The sequence below is a fragment of the Sorex fumeus genome, unplaced genomic scaffold (assembly GCF_029834395.1).
Source record: "Sorex fumeus unplaced genomic scaffold, SorFum_2.1 ptg000265l, whole genome shotgun sequence".
NCBI lineage: Eukaryota > Metazoa > Chordata > Mammalia > Eulipotyphla > Soricidae > Sorex > Sorex fumeus.
The window spans coordinates 2480270-2508047 of record NW_026606322.1 but is presented as its reverse complement, the minus strand read 5'-3'; the positions used below and the strand labels follow the sequence as shown (position 1 = coordinate 2508047).

General features: G+C 44.3%; 1 protein-coding gene across 1 annotated transcript in view; it reads right to left on the bottom strand.

The window, feature by feature from the left end:
• FSTL1 (follistatin like 1) overlaps positions 1-8968 on the bottom strand; it is a 61566-nt gene extending 52598 nt beyond the window's left edge. The window contains exons 1-2 of the mRNA XM_056109346.1: positions 8915-8968; positions 8743-8799 (exon numbers count right to left, since the gene is read on the bottom strand). Coding sequence (XP_055965321.1) covers positions 8743-8799 — 57 coding nt within the window. The 5' untranslated portion in view covers positions 8915-8968. The remainder of the gene's footprint in view (positions 1-8742; positions 8800-8914) is intronic.
• Between the last annotated feature and the right edge of the window lie 18810 nt (positions 8969-27778).

The following is a 27778-nucleotide window of genomic DNA, read 5'->3' as shown; positions in this document are numbered from 1 at the left end:
CTTTGTTGTTACTGTGTCTGGCATATCGAATACTCTCGGTAGCTTGCCGGGCTCTCCGAGAGGGGCGGAGGAATCGAACTCGGGTCGGCCATGTTGGCCGCTTGTAAGGCGAATGCCCTACCCGCTGTGCTATCGCTCCAGCCAATGGACTTCACTCAAAAAGATGCCACCTACCGGACACACGAGTTAAGCGGATGAGGTGGACAGGCTGAAAATGACCCCAGCAACCCAAATGGAACCTTTCAAATTCTGCGAAGGCCTTCAGCCCCCTGCTACAATTTACCAAACCATTGGCAAGAGAAGACGTGGTCATTTATGTAGATGCCAGAGATTTGGATCATAAGAGGACAGGTCTGTTGTGGTGACAGCTTTTTCTCATCAGGTCCTACCCACCTTTTGGTTTCACACTGTTCTTAAGAGCAGCTTAACAATGGCTACCATAACTACCAGAATTTCTGGAGGAAGTTATTAAGACTACATTCACTTACAATCACTGAAGGAGGCAAATTAAGATGGCGTGTGTCGGGGTGGCATGGGGCAGGGGCACATTTTGTTTCAAATAAACAATGGAAAATAAATACAAAGACTACACCTTACTCCCCGCCCCTCCCCTCCCCCCACACACACTATGTGATGAATTTTGCCACGTATTAAGTGACTTCCTTTGGCAACAGATTAGTTGGTCACAAACGGCATTTAGATTATTCAGGGAACATTTTAAGGGTCATGAATTCAGGCTTAATTCTGGGAATAGCTTATTGGTTAATATAAAATGTCTGAGAAGAGATTACTTGGAAATATTCCAATCACAGCAGCAAATACAGATTTATAGGACATGTTCAGTACTCTAACTACCCAAAAAGCTTTCTATTAGAGTTATTACCAGACAGGCTGCTAATGCAGAAGCTGTTATCTATGACAGCACCAGCTCTTAGAGCCTTAGCAAGAACAACTATTTACCCCAGCAGAACAACCACAAAAACTCTCATTATCATATTTTTTTGATGGCCAACATTAGAAGATTTGGCATAAGGTGTTTGAATTCCTCTAAAGAACTTAAAAGCTTGGGCCAAGAATGCAGTGAGTCATTCAAAAGAACAAAAGCAACCGATGCTGGCGCGGATGTGGCGAGAAAGGGACACTCCTTCACTGTTGGTGGGAATGCCGACTAGTTCAGCCCTTTTGGAAAACAGTATGGACGTTTCTCAAAAAATTAGAAATTGAGCTCCCATTTGACCCAGCGATACTACTCCTGGGAATATACCCCAGAGAGGCAAAAATGTGTAGTCGAAGTGACATCTGCACTTGTTTGTTCATTGCAGCACTCTTTACAATAGCCAGAAACTGGAAGAAACCTGAGTGCCCAAGAACAGATGACTGGTTAAAGAAACTTTGGTACATCTACACAATGGAGTACTATGTAGCTCTTAGAAAAGATGAAGTCATGAAATTTACATACAAGTGGTACTACATGGAAAGTATCATGCTAAGCGAAATGAGTCAGAAAGAGAGGGACAGACATAGAAAGATTGCATTCATCTGGGGGATATAAAGCAACAAAATATGAGATTAATACCCAAGAATAGCTGAGATCAACACCAGGAGGATTGCTCCATAGCTTAGAGGCCAGCCGGGTATTCTAGGGGAAAGGGCAGTTCAGATAGAGAAGGGAGCACCAAATAAAGGGTGTTTGGAGGATCCTCCCAGGAGGGGAAATGCATGTTGAAAGTAGACTATGGACTGAACATGTTTGCCACTCAATGCCTCTCTTGCAGACCACAACACCCAAAAGGAGAGAGAGAACACAGGGGATTGCCCTGCCACAGAGGCAGGGGGGGGATGGGGGGATGGGGGTGGGGGGGATATTATCCATGGTGGTGGAAAATGGGCACTGGTGGAGGGATGGGTATTCGATCATTGTATGACCGAAACCCAAGCACAAAGATTTGTAAATCTACAAATGTACCTCATGGTGCTTCACTAATAAAATAAAATTTAAAAAATAAAATAAAATAAAAAGAATGCAGTGAGTTTCCTGGCCATTTCCACCACTGCTGTCCTAGTTCTGCCACCGATTTCCCCATATAGTCTTTGTTTCACACAGTCCCAACCTGCCTTCAAATTACCTGAATTTTGACCAAAGACATACCAATGTTTATCAAATTGGATTGCTTTACCAAATGGAATGGTACATAGCTTTTATCTCACACACAGACTGAATGATTGCCAGTGGCTACCAAGAACACTGCTGACAAAGGTTGACTTTTTTTTGGGGGGGGGCGGCCTTTTGGGTCATACCCGGTGATGCTCAGGAGTTACTCCTGGCTCTGCACTCAGAAATTACTCTTGGCGGTGCTTAGGGGACCATACGGGATGACAGGGATCAAACCTGGCTCAGCTTCATGGAAAGCAAACATCCTACCCACTGTACGATTCGACCCCTCTTCTCCATTTTTACACATTTGGGAGGGTAAGGTACTGGAGGCAGGTTTTCTTTTTTCCTTTGGTTTTGGGGCCACACCTGGCTATGCATCGGGCTTAGTCTTGGCTCTATAGTCAGAGATCACTCCTGACAGGCTCACCACATGGGGTGCTGGGGGTTGAACCAGGTCAGCAAGGGATAGCACAGTGGATAGGCAAGCACCCTACCCACTGTACTATCTCTCTGGCCTGGGGTGCCATGCTTTTAAAATAAAATCATACTCGTTGTCGAAGTTTTAAAATTTCTGTAACCTCTGTTTTAGTGACACACATTGACTGCTGATAACTCTTCTGTTAAGTTTTAAGTTTTAATTAAACTGTAAGTTTTAATTAAAAATAGCAATTTCTATAGATGTTATAAATGGTATCATGGTACAGTTCCTTTAAAACTAATAATGGGGCTGGAGCAATAGCACAGTGGGTGGGGCATTTGCCTTGCATGTGGCTGACCCAGGTTCGATTCCCAGCTTCCCATATGGTCCCCCGAGCACCGAAAAGAGTGGTACCTGAGTGCAGAGTAACCTCTGTGCATCGCGCCAGGTGTGACCCAAAAATTTTAAAAAAAAAACCTAATAATGGACAGTGTGGTTAAATAGGAGGGTGTACTTTCTCTCCTGAATGTAGTTTCTTGGTGTAGATTATATCAAGGCCTGAAACATTCACCTGCACAAGAGTGAACTCAACCCCCCAAGCTTATCTGAAATATACAAAAGCAGATTCAGGTAAATAGAGACTATTTATCTATGTTTGCTCTATGTCCTTAAGCTAAGAAGGAAAACTACTTTTCATTGCAAGTACTGGTAACTACAAGTTAAAATACTTAAATAATACCCCAATTACAAGCCTCACATGAAAATGGACAATTTATCTTTTCATTAATTATTTAACATTTAAAAAAAATTTTTTTTATTTTTATTAGTGAGACACCATGAGGTACAGTTGTAGACTTACAAATTTTTGTGCTTGGGTTTCAATTATACAATATACATAATTCAATAATTATTTAACATTTTAGTTTATTAACTATTTAACCTTTTTATTGTTTAAACTTGAATTAAAAACTTGCCCTAACAAGGGCCAGATAGCAGAGACTGAACTGATTAGATAATCCTTAGGCAAGACGTAAGAAATGCAACCTTGATGAGCTCGAGCCCTCACTTTCTTGTTGCAGTCACTCACTGTAATGGTTTTCACACACGGAGTCTATAACTTCATTTCTGTGGACTATCTCAGCCTTCAGTGATCTGCATTTACGTGGGCATATTAATGGGTTAAATGATCTCACCAAGCTAGACATAAAAGACTTGTATGCTGCCCTAAAAAGGACTTTTTCAAAATTAAGGGAAATCTGTTATCAATGTTTTTGAAAATACTGCAAAGATACTTATTTCGTAACAAAATATATATGATAGCTACTGGTTTTAAGCATTTGGCCCACATTGTTGCTAAGCAATGTGAGGGCAAAAACCACATCTGGTGTTCATCCATGAGGCTGCCCTGTGCGTGGTCAGCTGTGCGGAATCCTGCTAGAGGGCAGAGCCAGGCAAGGGAAAACCCATGTGGTCAATGACTCACTCCAGGAGCCAGTTCATGGCACAGACGCTTTTAGATAAAAGTGTGCATTTGACCTGCAGGACATTAATCACCTCGCTTACAAAATGAACCCACCTAAGGTTAAGTTTTTTCAATCTGATAATAGCAGGTATCATGAGGCTAATAATATTTGCGCCTGCTAGAAATTCTCTGGCTTGATGTCCAGTAATTTGTAGGAAAACAGGGACCAAAACACTGACATTTTCAGTTTTCCATGTTTTACCACTGGTATTTACAATTCTTCCTTTACTTTCTTCATCCTTGTGGAATGTTTGTTCTGCCTCACTGACTTTAAAGACTTCAGCTTTTGGCCTCGGGATTTTGGTGCAGTCCACTGGAGCCAGACCTCTGTCTGCCTCAGAGCTCTTCCCCAATCTGCTCCTCGGAGCTTGGGATTTGATTCCTGCTTTCTAGCACACAATCGAGAGCCTTCAACAGGAATCCACCTAAGTTCCCTTTTGAAAGAAGCTTTGTCTCCCTTCTAAAGATGCTTTCAGTGACTAGGGTCTCAACTTGCAGAGTTCTTGCTTAATCCATTTTGGCTATTTTTATCCTGCTGCTGTAACAGCTACTTCTTTAGAATCACAGAAAGAGTGACTCCAAAGTATAGACAAATAATAAATTATTTTAGTGATTAATGCACAAGATGAATATGAAAATCCTAGTTTGGGCAGCTTCAAAAAGTAGCCAGAAGAAACAGTTCAGACTCCAGAATCTGCCAATTCTAGACTGTCTGAATCTAGCATCAGACTAAATCAAAGCAATGCAGAGAAGCCAATAAAACCCCTGTGGTTGATTAATTACATGTAAATAATGAGAAAACAAGATTAGCAAATCTGACTTTAGGGGCTAGAGGGATAGTACAGGCGGCAGGCAGGGTACTTGCCTTGCATGCAGCTAACCGGGGTTGGATCCCCGACACCACATAATGTCCCCTGAGCACCACCAGGAGTGACCCCTGAGTGCAAAGCCATAAACAAGCCATGAGCACCGCCAGGTGTGCCACCCACCCCCACCCCCCCACAAAAAAAGCAAGCAAACAAAAATCTGGCTTCTGAAAGACAAAATCTTCTTGCTTTGTGAATATTCTCATTCTTGTTACCATTATTGTCAGTGACACACTCATGTTTGGTTACTCAAGTATTCCTTTACTGGAATGAGTGTTCTGATTTGTGAATCAGTCCCCTGGGATGTGATTTATAATGACAAATGTGCAAATCTGGACTGTTAAGAATCAGAGTGCCAGCACTGTTCACAATAGCCAAAACCTGGGAAAAAAACCGAATGCCTGAAAACAGATGACTGGTTAAAGAAACTTTGGTACATCTACACAATGGAGTACTATGCAGCTGTTAGAAAAGACGAAGTCATGAAATTTACATACAAGTGGTATATATGGAAAGTATCGTGCTAAGTGAAATGAGTCAGAAAGAGAGGAACAGACATAGAAAGATTGCAATAATCTGGGGTATATAAAGTAACAAAATAATAGACTAACACCCAAGAATAGCTGATATAAGTACCAGGAGGTTCACTCCATGGTTTGGAGCCCTGCCACACATGCTAGGGGGAAAGGCAGCTCAGATAGAGAAGGGAGCACCAAATAAACGGTGTTGAGGGGATCCTCCCAGGATGAGAAATGCATACTGAAAGTAGACTACAGACCAAACAGAATTGCCACTCAATGCCTCTTTTGCAAACCACAGCACATAAAAGAGAACGCCCTGCCACAGGGGTGGGGGGAATGGGGGGATGGGGGGGTGGGAGGGATACTGGGAGCATTGGAGGTAGAGAATGGGCACTGGTGGAGGGCTGTGTACTCAATCATTGTATAACTGAAATCCAAGCACAAAGATTTGTATGTCTACAACTGTACCTCATGGTGTTTCACTAATAAAAATTAAAAAAAAATGCTCCAAAAAAAAGAATCAGAGTGCCAGAATTATCAAGGGAAAATGAAGGTGTATTTTAGCAATAGCTGTCTATCTTTGAGAAGAAGCTGGGCCATGGAGTCCCTCTAGCTCATGTTAGCCCAAACGCAGACTCACCTGCTGAGTCTCAAGAGGACATACCCTAACATCTGGGTGCACTACCTCCTGTCTTCCATACCAGGTCTCAAATGCAGAGGCTGAGAGATAGTACAGTGGGCAGGGGGATTAGCCTTGCACATGACCAACCTGGGTTTGATCCCGGGAACCCCATATGGTTCTCTGAGTCCTTCCAGGTGGGATCTCTGAGCACAGAGCCAGAAATAAGCCCTGAGAACAGCCAGGTACGGCTTAAAAACTAAAAACCAAATGCTTAATATTTTTCAAATATTCACACAATCTGTTAGGCAATGTTATTTTTTTTTAAAAAAAGCACATACAATGAATTGAATATTTGTGCTTATAATATACCAATAAATACTGGGGAAAATCTTTTCATTTTATTTTTTGAAAGTCAACAAATATATGTGTAAATTTAGCCATGAAGACCTTTGAAGTAGATTCATAACCATAAAGACGGCAAACATCATTATCTGGCTTTGTTACAGCTAACAAGGAAAAAGTTCTGTGAGACCATCAGGTAGTAAACCAGGACTAAAACCTTGTCAAATGTTACTAGGGTCAGATTAGATTGTTTGAAGCCAATCCTTAGTAAGCCGGAATCCTGAAATGCAACCTACTACTCAGCCTTCTGTCTGTACCAACTGCTTCAGTTTTCACGCCTCAGCACTTCTTGACTTTGCCTCTTAACAGATTTTGCTGGAGAATTCTGTGAGAGCACTCATTTGCTCTGCTACCTCCGGCAGGAAATGAGAGCTATGCCTTTCCCCTGAAGGCCTTGGGGAGGAGTGTGGTGCTCGCTGCCTAGACTAGATCCTGAACCTGGGCTCCACAGCCCAGCACAGGGATGCACAGTTTCCTCATTCTTCCCATTTGCACTCCAGTTCCCAGAGTGACTTCGCACCCTGGTTGCCAATTTCTAAGGGTGCTGGAAAACCGAAGATTCACCACCATGGGGTAGGGGGGTGGGTGCAGGGGAGGATCCTTAACTAGGCGACACCAACCAGTAGAGAGGAAGCCTCCCTCCCATTCAAACCCTGGAAAACAAAACATGCAAGACGCAGAGCTGGAGTGTAAGAGGGCTCCAAAAGGATGAGCCAGTGGGATTTGAATCCTTTTTCAGAACGAAGAGGTTGTGTGATCTTGGGCGGAGTCCCTGATCTCCCTCAACCTGGTCTTCTCCTCTGAGAAATGGGGGTAACCAAGCCGACTTTACTAGGGAAGCACCGATGAAACAAATGATGTGCTCAGCCTCCAATCTGATACATAAATGTGCTTGATTCGTTACCTTCTTGCATGGTGGAGTGTTTAAGAAGTCGGGGCTTGCTTGGGTTTGTATCACATCCTTAGCATTTGTGCTTTGTTTGATTTGGTTTGGTTTGCTTGGATTTTGAGTCACTTCCTGTGGGATTCAGGGCTTACTCCTGACTCTGTGCTCAGGGTTCATGCCTGGCAGTGCTCAAGGAACCACATGTGGTGCTGGTGACTAAACTGGGGTCTGCCATCTGCTATACTATCTCTCTCCCCACATTCCTTAGCATTTAATTGCTTAAGCCACTGAGTAACGGAACGCTCCCTCAATTTCTCCATCATTAAAATGGGAGTTTTAATGCCATACAAATAGCCACTTCACTTCATCCTCAGTAAAAAGCCGTTTCACTTCATCCTCAGTAAAAAGAAGTCATGAGTCTGCCACAATTAAACAATGCAGCAGTAAATGAAATAAGAGTTCAGTATAACACAATTCTTTTTCCATTAGAAAGACTTTGCATGCTTGCATGATTTTTTTTTTCTTGTCTAAGCCAGGCTGTTACGCTCAGGGTGGGGCTCGACTGCAATATAGAGAAAAGAATTCAAAGAGGGAGAATAACCATGCACCAGGGAGCTATTTCTTTTGTAATGTACATTCCATTTCTTCTCCCTCATGCTTTTTAATTCCTTCCACATTTCCTGCCATAATTATCAAATGTTTGGTTTCTGACCTCACTTTTCTGGAGCTTAGAGCTCGGGGAATTTAGAACTGTTTATCTTCTGCCCCCAGCCCTCTGAGCTGACGGCAGGGGCTTGCGAGGGAACGGTCCGCTGGCTGCTTTGCAGAGTCTCCAGGAGGGTCACCCGAGTGGAAAAGAAAACATTACCCCAAAAGCACCAAACTATTTTGCCTGGAAACATGGAGCCCCAAGGAGCACTGCAGCCCTGACACTTGCGCAACCCTGGTGTTCAGGGGAAACTGAGATTTTTGAGAGGCCGTTGGAGTCCTGCGAAGAACACAAAATCCCAGGGCAGTTTACAAAGAAAAGGGGGAGAAAGAAAAAAAAAGAGAGAGGGCACAATCTTGCTTTAGGAAACAAAGCAAAACAAAATTAATTCCGCTCTACAGGAGAATTCACTGAAGTCCCCCCACCCGCTCCCTGCAACCCCGGGGCCCAGACCCGCAGGCGTCTCTCCCGAGTCCCCGGGACCCCGAAGCGAGGCGGAGAGTGGGCAGCCGCTCCCGCCGCCGCCCGCGCGCCCCGGCCCCTCTCCCCGCTCCCCTCCCGCACACCCGCCGCGCCGGGCCGGGCTCCCGGGTCGGGCCCGCAAGTTTCCCGACGGCCGCGCATCCCCGCCGCGCTCCTACCTGGGCGCCGACCCCGGCCACGGCCACCAGCGCGAGCGCGAGCCAGCGAGTCCACATCTGCGGGCAGAGGAGAGTGAGAAGCCGGCCCGAGCCGACCCCCGAAACTTCCGCGGGTCCCGCCCGCCGCCCCCGCCGCCCTCCCCGGCCGCGCGCGGCGACCCCCGCCGCTCACCCTGGTCCCGTCCCGGGTCCGAGCGCGCGGCGAGCAGGGCGGGGGAAGGCGCGGACGTCGCGACCGGCTGCCTGCGAGGAAATCGGGCCGGGCCGGCCGCCCCTGCAGACCCCTCCTTCCCGCCGCCCCCCAGCTCCTCCCCGTCTCCTCCCACTCCTGCAGCGCGCCCGCCGCTCCCGGCCCCCGCGGCCGCCCGCGCGACCGACCCCCGGGACGCGGAGGCCGGAGCAGGGTGGGCGGGGGGCTCGAAGCCCACCGGAGCCGGCGCGGCTGCTGGGCGGCGGCCGGGGTGCGGGGCCGCTGCGGGCCCCCTGGACGGGCCTGGGCGGGAAGCTGCCGGGGCGGGAGGAAGTGGGCGCAGCCGGCCACCCCCGGGCCGCTGGACAGGTCCGGAAGTGCAGGCAGCCCGCCGCGGCCGGGGTCCAGAGCGGGCTGCGGCCAGAGCCCGAGGGGTGGGCGCGCGGCCCGAGCGAGCGGGGCGGGGGCTGCTTTGGGTTCGACTCTGGGCTTCCAGTGGGGAGCCTGGCGCCCGCCCCGCTTTGCAGGGCAGAGCCTGTCGCCACCGTTTCCCTGCAGCGTCCGATTGTTGCCTCCGGTCCAGGCGCGATGTACCCCCCCCCCCCCACACACACACACACACCATACACGCACTCACGACCCCCCACTCCTGCCGTCTCAGGTTCCCTCAAGTTCATAGTTCATGCTTCCATCAGCAGCTGCCTCCCAGTGGCCTTCAAGTGTGTGTTCCTTCTGACGCGTGGGACCCCCCCCAAACTGCTCCCAATTGTATCACATTCGTACCTTGAGCCCCCAGAGCAAATACGCTTAGCACCCCAGATCTGGCTTGCAGAGGAGGCTGAGTCCCACTTCCCGCCACGCCCAGGCCCACTCATCCAGAGCTGGAAAACTGGCCTCCACTTACTTGGAAAACCCCACCACTGTATCGTGACAGTGCCCACTCCCATCCCCATCACCCTGGCATTTTCAGAAGGCCCCCCCTACCCCCCCCAACTCCCCACAGGTTCTCTCCCATTGGCCAAATCTTCATCTGGCCTCAGGCCTCTCTCTGAAACACTGGAAAGGACCTGGCTGATTCCCCAGCTCCTTCCCTGGTCTCCCTGCAACCCAGTTAACCTTCAGGCTAACCTGTCCCACCTTTTCTCCAGCTCAAAAGCCTTCAGAACTGTTCTTTCAACATCAAGTCCAAACACTCTGCCTTCCTTTAAGTATTTCATTATTGGGGGCACCCAAATCCTCTAGCCACTCACTTTGCCCATCTTGCACACATCAGCCCAGGATTCTTATTGTCCTCTGCACAGTGATGTGTTTACTCTTCTACCATGATTTGTTGAATGCTTCCTGTTGTGGTTTTAGGGGCCTTCGAAGAGTGCCTACCTTTTCCATGCAACTTCAGAATTTATTGAGATAGCAGTGGGCTATGACAGGGAGCAAAATGTTAGTTTCATTCTCCAGAAACACCGGACAAGTGGTCACTGCTTTAGATCTACAGGGACCACAGACCTTCTTCTATTTCACCCCTGATTTAAACACATGCCCCAGGCATAAACAGAGTTGGAAAGTTGGCTTGTGTAAAACTGTAGTTTCACAGTTTCTGGAAAAGCAAAAAACACATGCTTCTAGGGCATACTTGAGGAGTCAAAGCAACACACATAGTTCTTTTCTCAAGCTCACCAGTGAGATGAGTCACTCCTGCTTTCTTAAAATAAAGACAAAGAGAGAGAATGATTAGGTGTCTCCCCACTGGCTACTCTGTCCCAGACTATGAAAGGACTGAAGTGAGTTCCGGGGGACACGGTTCTGTCTTTACTCTGCCCTTTCATCCTCAAACCCCCTTCCTCTCCGGCTTCATTTTCTTTCCTCTCTTCTGTCTAGTCAAATGCTGACTTTCCCCTTGAAGACTTAAGAGAAATTTCATTGCTTCTCTGGCATGCTATCTGACAATAACTTGGCATTGTGGAAAGTACATGTGGTTAAGGTCAAATGAACCTGGCTTTCATGTCTTTCATTGCCACTTATTGGCAGTGTAACCCTTGAATCTGCATCTGAAAAATGGCAGTGATAATGTCTTGCAGGAAATTGTGATATGGTGTCTTATAAGAATTTCACAAAAGCTAACCATTATTATTTCATTTATTTGCTTTTTATCTGAATGTCAGTTGGTAGTTGGTAGTATATTTCAGGTACTACTGAGCTGTCAACATGTCTTATCACAAGAAACTGAAAGGTGTTTTTTTTTAATCGTTCCCACTTTCAAAATAAAGGAATTGAAGCTCAGAAAGATTTAAATACTCTTCCAAGATCGAAACTGCATTTATCACACACTTTTATGTAATATTTAACATTTGTTCACATAGCAGTTCTTGATTCTTAAGCTAAATTTTAAGTTGTTTAGAACATAGATAACGCATTTCATCTTTGTGTTCTGTGCAATATATCTAAATTAAAATATCCCTGTTAACCCAGGACACTGTTCGCAAAATTATAGACTCAAGAGATAAGTAGTATCGAAAGCTGAAATGGAAGCCAGAATAAGAATATATTTATGACCGTTGTAAATCTATTAGAAGGCAGGAAACCCAGTAGAGAAGTAGATAAAGGTTGTGAGCAAGCATAGACAACAACAAAAACAACCCCAAAAACCCAGAATACTGAATGTCAGACAAGATGTGCAAGGTCACTAGTCACAGTCACAGTCAGTCACAGTCCTCCCGTTGTTCATCGATTTGCTCGAGCAGGCCCAGTAACGTCTCCATCATGAGACTTGTTGTTACTGAGTTTGGCATATCAAATACGTCACGGGTAGCTTGCCGGGCTCTGCCATGTGGGCGAGATACTCTCGGTAGATTGCCAGGCTCTCCGAGAGGGGCGGAGGAATTGAACTTAGGTCGGCCATGTTGGCCGCTTGCAAGGCAAACGCCCTACCGCTGTGCTATCGCTCCAGCCAGACTAGTATAATTCAGAATATTATGCAAAATTCTACTACATATCTGATCTAAAGACACCATTTTAGACAGAACACCAAACATTTAGGAGGTCACTAGTATTACTGAAAAACTAAAATAAGAAATCAGGTCTCATTTGTTATCTCATTTTACAAGCAAGAAAATGGGACAGGGATTTAAAGTAATTTGTCATTGGTTAAATATTACCTTATTCATCATAGCGACAAAAACTCAACAGTAAGACAATGTCAAATATTTGTAAGTAGTTTAGTCTTTCTCATATATTGCGGCATTTAAGAGCATAGTTTACAACCAGATTACTTCGGTTCAAAATTGCCTTGGTGGTAAATCTTAGCACTACTAGTTACTGTATAACCTTCTTATTTCTCCTTTCCATGTCTCAGTACTCATTCATAAAATAGGAAACAATAGTACAAAAATCTTCATAAAACCCTCAATAAGTTTTTTGGAAAATATAACTTTAAGCCAAATAACTAATGGAATCAAACCTGATCTCAGATATCATTATTTTGCTCAACATTGTTCAGAATTCCTTCCTTCCTTCCTTCTTTCCTTCCTTCCTTCCTTCCTTCCTTCCTTCCTTCCTGCTCTGCACTCAGGAATCACTCCTGGATGACCATGTACAGTGTTGGGGATCAAACCCCAGTTAGCCCATGCAAGATAAGTGACTTACCCACTGTACTATGTCTTTTGCCCTATGATTCCTTTTTTTTCTCATCAACATTATGATGACACAATATTGAGATAAATGTTATTTGGGGACCAGGACCAACCAGCTGTACTAATTCACAAGGTTTTTGTGCAGAACAAGCATGTTAATATGTGAGCAGATTCTAAGATTCTGCCTAGGGAACTGAGTCTGCTGGCAAGAGAAAAGGATGAACACGGATTTCAAGACAGCTACAGAAGCAGGTTGGCACTTTGGTGGTGGATGTGGTTGGTGATATTATATACTCAAAACATTAATATTAATGACATTGTAAATATGATGCTTTGATTTTAAAAACATGCAAATAGGGGGTGCAGTGCCGCCAGCAGATCAATCTGTACCTGTGAGACGAGTGCATCAGCAGCTTGATGGTGGCTTCAGACTTCCAGATACCCCCAAATTGCTGCTGTGCCTTTGGCCAGACCCCAAAAACTTGGGGCAAAGTTTAGCAAGAAAGTAAATGGCCAAAAGTTAGGTATATGGGAAACACACCCACAAACCTCCTCCAGCTCAGCTATATAATTGGAGGCATGGCCTCTCCGGTTCCTGATCAAATTGCTTAACGCCCATGATCCCAGAGACTCAGAAACAAATCTCAAAACCCAACGACTTTTGGCAGAAATGCATCTGGTCCCTGCAGTAGGGTATCGGCTCTGGGCCAACCCAGGTGGGAATAGGTTTCGTGCCTTTGCCTGTTCCCCTTGGCGGCCTGGTGGCCGCTATCCTCCAGAGGCCACTGGACAGTCAGGTTTGGGCCCGAAGTGATGAGACACGTGGGATCTCAAGGGATGTGGGTGGAGCCAATCCCTTCTTCCCCACCCCAACGAGACCCCGAGTCGCTGCCCACAAATGACCTCTCTGGCTCCTGGTCAAGCTGCTTTACGGCCATGATCCCAGAGACTCAGAAACAAATCTCGAAACCCAACAGCTTTTGGCAGAAATGCATCCGAACCCCACAGTAGGTTACTGTCGCCAGGCCACCCCAGGGGGGAAAGGGTACTGTCCTTCCTCCTGCTCTCCCTTGGCAGCCTGGTGACCACCATCCTCCAGAGGCCACTGGACAGTCAGCTTTGGGCCCGCAGTGATAAGACACGCGGGCCTCATGGGATGGGGGTAGAGCTGGCCCTTTCCTCCCCATCCCAACAAGACCCTGAGTCGCTGCCCATGAATGGCCTCTCTGGCTCCTGATCAAGCCGTTTAATGGCCATGATCCTAGAGACTCAGAAACAAATCTCTAAACCCAACGGCTTTTGGCAGAAATGCGTCCAGTTCCTGCAGTAGGTTACCAGCGCTGGGCCAACCCAGGTGGGAATAGGTTTCGTGCCTTGACCTGTTCCCCCTGGCGGCCCGGTGGCCGTCATCCTCCAGAGGCCACTGGATAGTCTGGGCCCACGGTGACGAGACACACGGGGGCCTCATGGAATGGGGGTGGAGCCGGCCCTTTCCTCCCCATTCAAACGAGACCCCAAGTTGTTACCCATGAATGGCCTCTCTGGCTCCTGATCAAGCTGCTTAACGGCCATGATCCCAGAAACAAATATTGGAACCCAGTGACTTTTTGGCAGAAATGCATCCGGATACCACAGCAGGTTACTCTCTCTGGGGCCACCCCAGGGGAGAAAAGGTTTTGTCCCTCCGCCTGCTCCCTGTAGGCGGCTCCGTGGCCACCATCCTCCAGAGGCCACTGGACAGTCAGGTTTGTGCCCTCAGTGATGAGACACGTGGGGCCTCACAGGAGGATGGGGGTCTTTCCTCCCCACCTCAACGAGACCCCGAGTCGCCACCCATGAACAGCCTTCTGGCTCCTGATCAAGCTACTTAACGGTCATGATCCAAGAGACTCAGATACAAATCTCAGAACCCAGCAGGTTTTGGCAGAAATCTCTCCAGATTTCAGTGTTAAAGTTTCAGAATTTCAAAATTGCATGGCCACTACTGCAGCCACGCAACATCATATGTTATTCATAACCAGCAATAGAAAACAAATTGTCTACTGTTGCCTTTTCAGCAGATCTGAGTGTTGGGGTAAAATCTCAAATAATAATGGTGGGTCTGGCGTCAAAATATTGAATTTGATCAAAGTAGAGAGTAATGTGGAAATCATCTGCCCCACAGGTAGGGGGAGGGTGTGGGATGGAGGTATACTGGGGTTTTTGGTGGTGGAGAATGGGCACTGGTGAAGGTACAGGTATTTCATTGTATGATCGAGACTTAAATCCGAAAGCTTTGTAACTATCTCATGGTGATTCAGTAAATAAAATTATAAAAAATGAAAAAAAAATAAGGTGGAGTTCATGTCCAATTCAATCAACTAATCAGTGGCTGAATAAATAGCAGTACTCCTACATTAAAACAAAAACAAACAAACACTATCCTCCCGTTGTTCATCAATTTGCTCGAGCGGGGCCATTAATGGCTCCATTGTAAGAATTGTTGTTACTGTGTTTGGCATATTGAATATGAATTCGTTACGGGTAGCTTGCCAGGCTTTGCCGTCTGGGTGAGATACTCTTGGTAGCTTGCCGGGCTCTCCAAAAAACACATGCAAATATGTGAAAAGTACTTTCAACAATGCCTAGTATTTAGGCATAGAATTAATGTATGCTCTACTAAGAAAAAAATTAATTAAAGAAAACTTTCAGGAACTGATGATAATTTCGTCCTATGGAACATGGTTAACTTAACTCTATAATACATTAAAATCAGAACAAAATGAAAAACAAAACTGCATAAGAGACAAGAAATGTTGTAAGGCAGCTGTACCTCATTGAAACTGTAATTCTATTGCTATGTACCTGATAACAATATGTAATTTCCGTTTTACAAATGAGAAATGGAGGTAAAGTAAGGTTTAATAATTGGTTTAAGACACAGGTCTAGTAAGTGGACTAGCAAGTGGACACTAGTGAATTACCGTAGGCATCGACACCAGGCCTATCCTAATTATAAAGCTTTTCATTTATCTACTAAAGTCTATTGACTCACACACAAAAAAGATTGGTTGTTTTTATCATCAAGGACTTTTTTTGGTTGCAGGTATCAAAAAATGCCAACATATAAATGGCTTCTGAAATTAAAGGGGACTTATGGGCCAATATAGAGGAGAGATACAGGTACCCTTCATCAAGGAGCTCAAATAAGATCATCAAGTGTTCAATTTCTTCAATTTTGCACTTCTACCTTCGGCATCTGACTTTATCCCAGGGTTCCACCTGGAGGCTCTTGCCAATTGCAGTCAATATTCCCTGGATGGGAAACTGGCTGCTCTTCCAGCCTCATCATGACCTTGGACTAAACCATCTGGCTGAAAGAGGAGTCCTTGCTATAAATCTGACTTTTTTTTTTTTTTTGATGTTTGAGTACCATGTCTTAGAAAGATAATGCCAACCTTCCAAGCCTAAGGTTTTTTTTTTTCAGACTTACACATTTTTGTGCTTGAGTTTCAATTATACAATGATCAAATACCCATCCTTCCACCGGTGCCCATTTCCCACCACCACAGATCCCAGTATCCCTCCCACCCCCCCTTCCCCCTCATCCCACCCTGCCTCTGTGGCAGGGCATTCCCTTTTGTTCTCTCTCTCTTATTGGGTGTTGTGGTTTGCAAAAGATGCAATGGGTGACAATCATGTTTAGTCTATAGTTTGCTTTCTGCATGCTTCCCTCATCCTGGGAGGATAAATCTGACTTTTAAAAAATGTTCTAGGAATTTTTTTTAAAAAGTCTAAATTGTCTTGACATCCCCATAATATTACTGTCATTTGGGGATCTGGGGGACAACAAATGAGGGCCCACCATCGAAAAGAACTCAGATCATGTGGGTGGAAAAAGCAGGGAGTGAGTGCCAGGACCTGTCACACAATGCCCTCTGCAGCAAGAATTTACCACCAATATACATTATGCAGTCAATGCTCTTCAGAGTGGGGACACTGTTGCCAAAGAGCCTAGGAAAGAAATATTAGGTCTATTTTCACTTCTTTTTTCATCTAAAAATACAAACTGACTTTGCAATGGTGTCATTTGCCCCTGATGCCCATATTTGGTTCCTCCATCAGTCGTGATCTACATGCACCCCAGTGCTAAGCATCAGCAGGAAAGGAGTGGGCATTCTCCCACACAAAGGCGCTGACAGCAACCCACTCTCTTTTAAGTGCTATGATATATTGCAGCATGCCTACTTAAATGGATTTACATGTTATGCCATTTTATTTTAACTCAACTCGATAGAAAACATTTCAGCTATGAAATCATATATTGAGAATAAATCCTATTCCTATTAAAAAGAAAAAGGAAGAGCTGATATATTTTCTACTTCTAAAAATAAATCTCCTGTATCTCTCATTAAAAAGTGAAAATAATCACTTGATAAGATCTGAAAATAATCAGTCCAAAAATTAAGGTAACAATAAGGCTATTTGTGATGTGAATTCATATTCACATCATTATCGACAATAATTTAATTTTAAGTATTCTTTGGGATACTTAAAATATAATTAAAAATACTTAATATGATAGCACAGCGGTAGGGCGTTCACCTTACAAGCGGCCAACATGGCCAACCCGAGTTCGATTCCTCCGCCCCTCTCGGAGAGCCCGGCAAGCTACCGAGAGTATTCGATATGCCAAACACAGTAACAACAAAGTCTCCAATGGAGACGTTACTGGGCTTGCTCCAGCAAATCGACGATCAACGGGAGGGCCTTTACCTTACCTTTATTAAAATATAAAAATGCATAAGCTGGAGAGGTAATATAGGAGTTAAAGTATTTGCCTTGGGCTGGAGCGATAGCACAGCGGGTAGGGCCTTCGCCTTGCAAGCAGGCAACATGGCCAACCTGAGTTCCATTCCTCCGCCTCTCTCGGAATGCTCAGCAAGCTACTGAGAGTATCTCACCCACACAGCAGAGCCTGGCAAGCTACCCGTGTCATATTCGATATGCCAAACACAGTAACAATTGTCACTATGGAGATGTTACTGGACCCGCTCGAGCAAATCGATGAACAACGGGAGGACAGTGACAGTGACAGAATTTGCCTTGCATGCATCCAACCCATTTGATCCCCAGCATTTCCAAGAGTGAGCCCTGAGCACAGAACCAAGAGCAAGCCCCATGCACTGCTAGATGTGCCCCCTAAAACTAAAACAACATTATCAACAACAACAGGAACGACAATTTGGGATTAGCAAGATTTTTAGAAATGAAGTCTCTAGAACATAGAGGCCAATACATGAACTCTTTTTTTGGGGGGTGGGGCGGTCAGATGTTCAAAGATATGCATTCTTCAATACAGTCCTTTAGACATTTCATTCAATTTAATGTTAACGGAGATTTTATTTTGGGCTGGAGCGATAGCACAGCAGGTAGGGCGTTTCCCTTGCAAGCGGGGAACATGGCCGACCGGAGTTCAATTCCTCCACCCCTCTCGGAGAGCCCGGCAAGCTACGGAGAGTTTCTCGCCCGCACGGCAGAGCCTGGCAAGCCACCCGTGATGTATTCGATATGCCAAACACAGTAACAACAAGTCTCACAATTTACTGTGAGATGTTACTGGTGCCTGCTTGAGCAAACAATGGGAGGACAGTGACAGTGACAAAGATTTTATTTTAGTTTATTACTTAATGGCAAAAGAGATACTTTCAGGCCAGGAAAATAGTTCAAAGGTCTAGTTAAAATGCATTACATGGGGGAGATTCAGTCCTCAATACCTCACGGTTCAATCAAAACTTTCAGAATAGCCTCTAAGCAAGACACACCTTTTGGGGAAACAATTGTCTTCCTAGCCTTATTAGGATTAGTACAAATAATGCATAAGCAACAAGATAATGACAAGATAAAATTCATTCTCTGGTTATCATATAAATCTAGAATTTATATATAAAATATATTTATACATATGTGTGTATTATTTATTATACATAATATATATAATGACTAATGGAAAAACAAGTATTAGACCAAATAATACCATATGGGAGATTTGTTACACAGTGAATGAAAATACATACATTCCATATGTTTCTTGGTCCATTATTTTGTCTAGATTCTGTTTTAATAATAAACAACTGCTTTTTTTTGTGAGCAGTCATGGAAAGTTTTACTGAGAAATTCTTCATAATAAATTATTTCTATAATGAAAGCAATATTTTCTGGAAAAACTGTGGAGTAAAGCCACAGAGGAGTAACTGTTTTGAGTGAAGCAGAAGGATTCAGGTAGGGTAAAGTTCCACAACTACCCTTATAGGTAATTGGCTACTGCACACTCACAGATGAGCTATGACAGCAGATACTGGGGCCAGAGCTGCATAGTGTCTTTTAGGGAATATACCCTGAGCTCCAAAAGCACACAGAAGAAGTTCTACCTGCATATCTATGTGCATTGCAGCACTATTCACAATAGTCAGAATCTGGAAACAACCTGAGTGCCCAAGAACAGATGATTGGATAAAGAAACTATGGTACATCTACACAGTGGAATATGACACAGCTGTTAGGAAAAATGAGGTCATAGAGTTCGCCTATAAATGGATGAATTTGGAGAGTATCATTCTTAGTGAAATAAATCAGATGGAGAGAGACAGATGTAGAATGACTGTATTCATTTGTAGTGTATAAAAAATGGTATGAAACTAATATCTAAGGCCAGGGAAAATGGGCCAAGGACTGGGTAATCGTTAGAAATTACCACAACAGTGTGGGAAATGGAGGGTACTTAAGGTAGAGGGTCCATTATGACAACATTTGTTGAAAATGATCACTCTGGACAAGAATTGAGTGTTTAAAGTAGGTGAAGGGCTGTACCTGATAACCCTTCAGCATCTGTATTGCAAACCATAGTGCCTAAACTGAGAGAGATAGGCAGACAGAGAGAGAGAGAGAGAGAGAGAGAGAGAGGTGCCTTCCATACAGGCAGGGTGAGGGATGGTGGATTGGGGGCAGTGGGAGAGAAACTGGGGAGACTGGTGCTGGGAAATTACACTGGTGGAGGGATGGATGTTGCAACATTGTAGGACTGAAACCGAATCATGAACAGCTTTGTAATGCTCTATCTCACAGTGATTCAATAAAATTAAAAATTAATATTTAAAAAATAAAGTTTAAAGAGACTTAAAAAAGAAATCAGTAACATGGTAAATTTTATAAATTAACATGTAAAAATATTCATAATTTTAATAATATTAGGGAACATCACCACAAAAATATTTTTGAATTTTTTTAAAGAATAGGGCTGGAGCGATAGCACAGCGGTAGGGCGTTCTCCTTACAAGTGGCTAACATGGCCAACCCGAGTTCGATTCCTCCGCCCCTCTCGGAGAGCCCGGCAAGCTACTGAGAGTATCTCGCCCGCACGGCAGAGCCTGGCAAGCTCCCTGTGACGTATTTGATATGCCAGACACAGTAACAACAAGTCTCATGATGAAGACGTTACTGGGCCCGCTCAAGCAAATCGATGAACAACGGGAGGACCATGTCTTTAAAGAATAAACTTTTTAAAAAATTGAATCACCATGACTTTTTTACAAAGTTTCAAGGATATTTATAATTGAGTTTGGGGCATACAATGTTCCAACATCAGTCCCTTCACCAGTGTCCACTACCTTCCACCACTGTCCACAGTTTTCATTTTGCACCCCCGCCACCTACCCCTGAGGTAGCCACCTTTCCCCTCCATCATTGTCCTAGTGTTCCCTTCCCTAGGTTATACATCTCCTCCCTTTGCCCTAGTGGCAAGCTTCCTACTAAAGAACAGTTGTCCTACTTTTAGTTTCTATTGCTTTGTGGTATTTGATATTCCCCTATGAAGTTTCTTCACTATAAAAATATATTTTAAACATAGTGAGGCTCACAGACAATCTTGGGATAGAGACCTTAAGTGTTGAACTTGAAAGCACACAGTTTTGATATTAAAAACAGCCTTTCCAAATGTGTTCTCTTTTTATGTGATAGCAAGTAAAATGTTATATATCCCATTTTTAAGAAACCAACTTCCATACACAATCTGCCACTCCAAGGTAAAATATGATACTAACTAATAAATACTAAGAAAAAGAAATTTGTGCTATAGAGAAAATATTTTTTTTGCTTTTTGGGTCACCTGGCAATGCACAGGTGTTACTCCTGGCTCTACTCTCAGGAATTACTCCTGGTAGTGCTCAGGGGACCATATGGGATGCTGGGAATCGAACCCAAGACGGCCGCGTGTAAGGCAAACACCCTGCCCACTGTGCTATCAAACACGCTACCCACTGTCCTATCGCTCCAGCCCCGAAAAAATATGTTAAAGTTGGGTTTTGGAAGTGTTTCAGCATGAGGTGATTTTGTTGTACCAAATAACAAAAGTGTGGCACACATATACATTTATATATGCACATTTTATCAATATAAAAAAATTTCTGACTTATCTAATGCTCTTCCAACAGAGTTGCAGTGATTTACTTAGTCATTTATCAAAAAAAAATATTTTTAATGCAGCAACTTCCACCTAATTTAACAACAATTGACTCCCAGGGCAGATGGAAATGAACCGGTCAAAAATAGACATTTCTTTTCTCTGACAGGTTTATAGTTCTGAAGAGTAAGTGTCTTGATTCGGTACGTGAGCCAGTGGCACACATCCTCCATGTAAGTCTGTGCATACTTGGAGTGATTAGTCTGTGAGGGCAACTGTCAAGGAATTCTTTTCACACAACAGCAACTTATGTTCTTATTGCTTTACAAGTTGGACGTTTAAAAGCAATGTGCCAGCGGGGTTGATTGCTGGTGAGAGATTGTCCTTTGCAGAGGGTGGCTTTCCCAAGGTGTCCTCATATGACATGCATTCTTCTTTAAGGGACATCTGTTAAATAAAACTATGTTCTACTGGCTTCACTTAGCTTTAATTATTACCTTCAAGGCCTGATTTCCAAATGGACATTAGCACTTGGGTTTTCATTTTGAATTTGGGGGCTAGAGAGATAGTTCAGCACATAAGAGGTTTGCCTTATATGCTGCTGTCGTCCTGGGTTCAATCCCTGTTATCCTATATAACCCCTACTAGGACTAATTCTTTTTTTTTTCTTCTTATATTTATTTATTGAATCACTGTGGGAAAAGTTACAAAGCTTTCAGGTTTAAGTCTTGGTCATATGATGATCAAACACCTTTCCCTTCACCAGTACTCATTTTTCACCACCAAGGACCCCACTATACCCCACTCTCACCCCTCCCAATGCCTGTGAGGCAGGTGATTTCTACTGAACTCTTCTCTACATTGATTACATTCATTATTTCGACAAAAGATGCACCATTATTGTTTAGAACCCTCCCCCCCAACAACCAGAATTGCTGAAAAGGCATTGTGAAATACTTTGTTTTCTATAGCTGGTTATGAGAATCATATAATGGTTTTGGATTTCTGCAAAGAGCCAGATAATTATGAGATTGGTTTCTGTGCGTCTGGTGTTATGGCTGTGCTGGAGAGCTGCTTGTGGGGGGCAACTCGTGACCTCGGTAGGGCGTGAAGGAAGAACAGGTACCTCCCCCCTTCCCATGAGACTGCAGTTGCCCCGTCACCGCTGGCTCATACCTGGCTTTCCTATAAGCTCTAAGGTGGCAGCCACCTTGTATGTAGTCCGGATGCATTTCTGCCAAAAGCCACTGAGTTTTGAGATTTGTTTCTGAGTCTCTGGGATCATGGCCTTTAAGCAGTTTGATCAGGAGCCAGAGAGGCCATTTTGTAGGGGGCGACTCGGGGTCTCGTTGGGATGGGGAGAAAAGGGCCGGTTCCACCCCCATCTAGTGAGGCCCCGCGTGTCTTGTCACTGCAGGCCCAAACCTAACTGTCCAGTGGCCTCTGGAGGATGGTGGTCACCGGGCCACCAGGGGGAACAGGCCAAGGCACAAAACCTATTCCCACCTGGAGTGGCCCAGCGCCAGTAACCTACTGCAGAAACAGGACACATTTCTGCCAAAAGCCTTTGGGTTCCAAGATTCGTTTCTGAGTCTCTGGGATCATGGATGTTAAGCAGTTTGATCAGGAACCAGAGAGGCCCTGCCTCCAATTATATAGCTGAGCTGGAAGTGGTTTGTGGGTATGTCTCCCACATACCTAACTTTTGGCCGTTTACTTTCTTGGTAAACTTTGCCCCAAGTTTTTGAGGTCTGGCCAAAGGCACAGCAGCAATTTTGGGGTATCTGAAAGTCTGACAGTGCCATCAGGCTGCTGATGCACTCGCCTCACAGGTTTGGACTAATTCTTGAGAGTCAGGATTTAGCCCTGAGCACTGACAAGTGTGGCCTTCCCGAAACAACAAAAACTGGTGATGGGAGGGGGCAACTACAATTCAGTTTCCAAGAGTCACCTCTGTCATAGAGCCAAATATCAAGATGAATTAAAACAGATCTTTAATTTTTTTAAATTTTTAAATTTTTATTAGTGACACATCATGAGGTACAGTTGAGGACTTACAAATTTTTGTGCTTGGGTTTCAATTATACAATGATCAAATACCCATCCCTCCACCAGTGCCCATTTCCCACCACCACGGATCCCAGTTTCCCTCCCATCCCCCTTCCCCCTCATCCCACCCTGCCTCTGTGGCAGGGCATTCCCCTCTGTTCTCTCTCTCCTTTGGGTGCTGTGGTTTGCAAAAGAGGCATTGAGTGGCAATCATGTTTGGTCTATAGTCTACTTTCAGCATGCTTCTCCCATCCTGGGAGGATCCTCCCAACACCCTTTATTTGGTGCTCCCTTCTCTATCTGAGCTCCCTATTCCCCTAGCATGTGTGGCTGGCCTCTAAGCCATGGAGCAAAATTCCTGGTACTAATCTCAACCATTCTTGGGGAACAGATCTTTAATTTTGTTGCAAAATGTTAAGTAAATATTTTCCCAGTGAAATAAAAATATTAATGTGAAATTAATATTTAATTTAAATTAAAATTTAATTCGATTAAACATATTATCATTATTTTTCCGGTGAGAACAAGAATGTTTTTACCATTAATATATAAAAGGGGGGCCAGGGAGAGGACAGAGTGGTTCGGGGCACATATAATACATGTACTCAACCCTGGTTCAGTCCCCTGTACCACATGACCTCCTGAACATTAGTGTGGAGAGCCCTGGAAGGCTGTACCTCCGCTTCCTGTGGGTGACCCTGGCGATTCCTGCAGGTAGGCTGAGCAGCACTGCATCCTAGGGCCCTTGCACTGAATTGACAGACTTGTTGGCCACGTTTGAAAGAGATTAACCCTTGAACCCTCTGCACACAATCTGAGAAGCACAAAAATAAAAAAGATCAATGATGATTTAAAATTTTATTTCAAATTTATTTTTCTTTACTATTATTTACTGTGACAATAGGGTTAAGCTAGTGTTAATTTTTATGCTTTTGGGTACAATTTACTGACTCACAACTGTCGTCAAAGCGAGAATATCCCTCCACCACTGTCTCTGTTCCTTCTAATCTTTTCTCCCCCCACCCTCTGCCCCACCTCCAACACCACCTTTGGGAAACCTCAGTTTTCTTGTCACAGTGTAATTGTTCGTTTTCACTTATCAAACACACATATTTTTGCTTTTGTTCTTTATCTATAAAATATAAGTGAGATTATCTGGTATTTGTTCTTAATTTCACTTAAAGTGACCCCCTCCACTTATCCATGTTGTAGCAAAGTGCAAGTATCATCTTTTCTTGTAACTAAATAGTGTTCTTTGTGTATATATACTACAATTTCTGTATCTACTTTCTGTTGTTGTATTCTTGGGTTGCTTCCAGATCTTTCTTCGCCATTAAATAGCACTACAATGAACTCATCTTCATTTATATTTGGTATGTTTTAAAATCAATATACTGATAGATTGTTATTGGTGGAGATATGTGATTATAAAATTTGGCTGGTTTTTGGCTTGGAGGCCACACCTGCTATGCTGAGGGCTTACTCCTGGCTCTGTCCTCAGCATTCATCTGTGGTGTTGAGGATCAAACTTGGGCACTTTAAGCCATGTATTATCTCTCTGAAACACAAGATCATAAAACTTAAAGATCATGACTAATTTCTCAAAAATAATACTTCTATAGTTGACTACAATATTAATTATTATTATTTACACTGATTTTGAAACTTCATTTTGTCATGGAGAAGACATGGGACAAGATACTTTTATTGGCACCTTGGAGAAAGAAAGTATTAAATATTCAATAGTTTTATGTTTATTGAAATATACACACAATGTACAACTTAAAGGCATGCCTCTTTCATCCTGTCTAAAGTATTAGAACCATGCAATCTCTTCCAAGCTAATTTCTTAAAATGTTGTAAAATGGTAACATAAATTTTCATTTTATATTCACAAAATTATGATTTTTGTAATTAATTTACATATCAAGAGCTGGCCAGGCCAATTAATTTGGATAAGTTTCTTTTATATCACAATATTCAGTTTACCTTTTTATTTTCCATTTGTATCGTGTGTTTTCACTGTACTTTCAACATCCATACACAGTTTTTCTTAAAATGCTGTTCCTTTCCACTTTTCGTCTGTGTGTTCAGCTCAGCTTCTGGTAAAGCAATGATCTTGGGGGCCAGATAGGACAGAGCTAAGGTGCTTGCCCTGTCCAACCCTATAGTCTCCTGAGTTCCAGCCAAGGGGAGGTCACTGAGCACAGAGCTAGAAGTAAACCCTAAACACTAGCAGTTGTGGCTGACAACAAACAAACAAACAAGCAAAGCGGTGATCTTGGGAAAGCCAACCAGTTTCACTTTTCTTGCCACGGTGATTAGCTCAGGAGCAGACAGAAGTCAGGACATAGGGCCAATGAGATCCAACGCCAAGATTTTTATTGTATTTGTGAGCCAAATCTTTTTCTGAATTGTGTGGCAGACAATGTGAGTCTGAAACTGGTGGGGTCCAGTCCCTATCTCAGATGGAGCCAAGTGACAAGCCAAATAATTTCACCAGAACCCCAAGCTAAGCCATATCTAAAATCCAGATCTAGATAATTTAGCTTAACTGCCTGTTTTACTTTTGATCAAGCCTCATAGGTTGGGTTTTTATTGTGGTGGTGGTGGGGGGGAAGATTGCAATTTATTAAAAAAAAATATCAGAAATTACATTTATGTTATAAATACAATTGCAGAGTATTTGAGACAATAACTAGTTATAGTCTAGTTCTCCTTCTTGGAGAACCCGACAAGCTACTGAGAGTATCATGCCCACACGGCAGAGCCTGGAAATTTCCAGTGGCATATTCGATATGCCAAAAACAGTAACAATGATGTGTCTCATTTTCCTGACTCTGAAAGAGCTTCCAATGCAGCACCGTTGGGAAGGACGAGCAAGGAGAGGCTGCTAAAATCTCAGGGCTAGAACAAATGCAAACGTCACTGGTGCCCACTAGAGCAAATTGATGAATAACGGGATGACAGTGATACAGGGATACAGTGAACATAGAATAACATAGGTAATATCCTTTACCAGTGCAACTGTCCTTTACATTTGTAAAGTTCATGAAACATCACAACTGGCACGGAAAATAATTCTCTCAAACTCTAGTAGTAAGGCAGATGTTCTGTCCGCCGCAGCAGGCTACCTCCTCCAGTACCCAGTCTGCTGCACACATGATGTTGTGTATTATTTAGGACAACTTTGGTACAAGTGACTGAACTCAGTTTGTATGCAAGCCTAAGACAAGACAGAACTTAATGGTCAGTCAGGATACGAGATTTTTGAAGAAATTGCTGCAGAAACGAAGGTCTTTTCTTGACTGGGATTTATTATTGACTAAAATTAAGAAAAACTGAACAAATCTCCACCCCTGCCAAGATATTATAGTCATTTCCTAATCGTTGGAACCTGAAAATGTTACTTTATGTGCTAAAGAATGAATATGGTTTATGTAGGAAAGAGGTGATCATATTAAGGCTCTTGATAGGAATTTATGATAGATTATCCAGGTGGGCCTGAATGCACTCACATACATCCTTAAAAGTGAGAGGCAGAGATATTTTAGGCAGAAGAGGAGAGACCTCACTGAGAAGGTGATGGAGGATAGAGGCAGAGATTGGAGTGATGTAACTATAAGCCAAGGGATGCTGGCTGACTGCCTGACTGCCTCTAGAAGTTGAAAGAGGCAAGGGACAGATTTCCCCTCTGAGAGCTTGGGGGGGGGGGGGGGAGGGTGGTTACCCTCTGATTACTGGTTTTGTCTCCTCCACAGCTGGAACAGAATGAAGATATGCTGTCATAAGTCACCAGGGTTGTGTGAAAATTTTGTACAGCATCTTCTAAAAAAGAAATATTGTGTCTCTGTCTTTCTGTTTTTCTGTCTCTCTTTTACAAACACACACACACACACACTCACACTCACACTCACACTCACAGACATTCATTGATTTTTAATTTCTGTATACAGCGACTATAAAATTCTGTATACAGAGACTATAAAATCCAGATCCCGGACGAGAACAGTGCAGTCTTTTGCCCCCGCGCCTGGGTGTCCCTTGCCGGGACCCCTTGGAGGGGAGCGGGTCGAGCTTTCCTCCCCGCCCCGACCGGGGCTCCGGCAGCCGAAGACCTCCAGGACCAGCCACCACCATGCTGAGACCACTCTCTGCACACATGAAGGTACTGGCAGAGGGACAAAGCCACGCGGGTTCCGGGGCCGAGACCTCCAAGCCTACTCGAATTGGAGTCGAGCATCTTCCACCCAGATCCTCCAAATTCCAGTAGGCGGGGGTCACACCCACCACCTGGCCCCCTGGCGCCGTGTAATCCCATCAGCGGCCAAGACTCAGAGAGTATAAAATCCAGATCCCGGACGAGAACAGTGCAGTCTTTTGCCCCTGCGCCTGGGTGTCCCTCGCCGGGACCCCTTGGAGGGGAGCGGGTCGAGCTTTCCTCCCCGCCCCGACCGGGGCTCCGGCAGCCGAAGACCTCCAGGACCAGCCACCACCATGCTGAGACCACTCTCCGCACACATGAAGGTACTGGCAGAGGGACAAAGCCACGCGGGTTCCGGGGCCGAGACCTCCAAGCCTACTCGAATTGGAGTCGAGCATCTTCCACCCAGATCCTCCAAATTCCAGTAGGCGGGGGTCACACCCACCACCTGGCCCCCTGGCGCCGTGTAATCCCATCAGCGGCCAAGACTCAGAGACTATAAAATCCAGATTCCGGAACCGTGCGGCCGC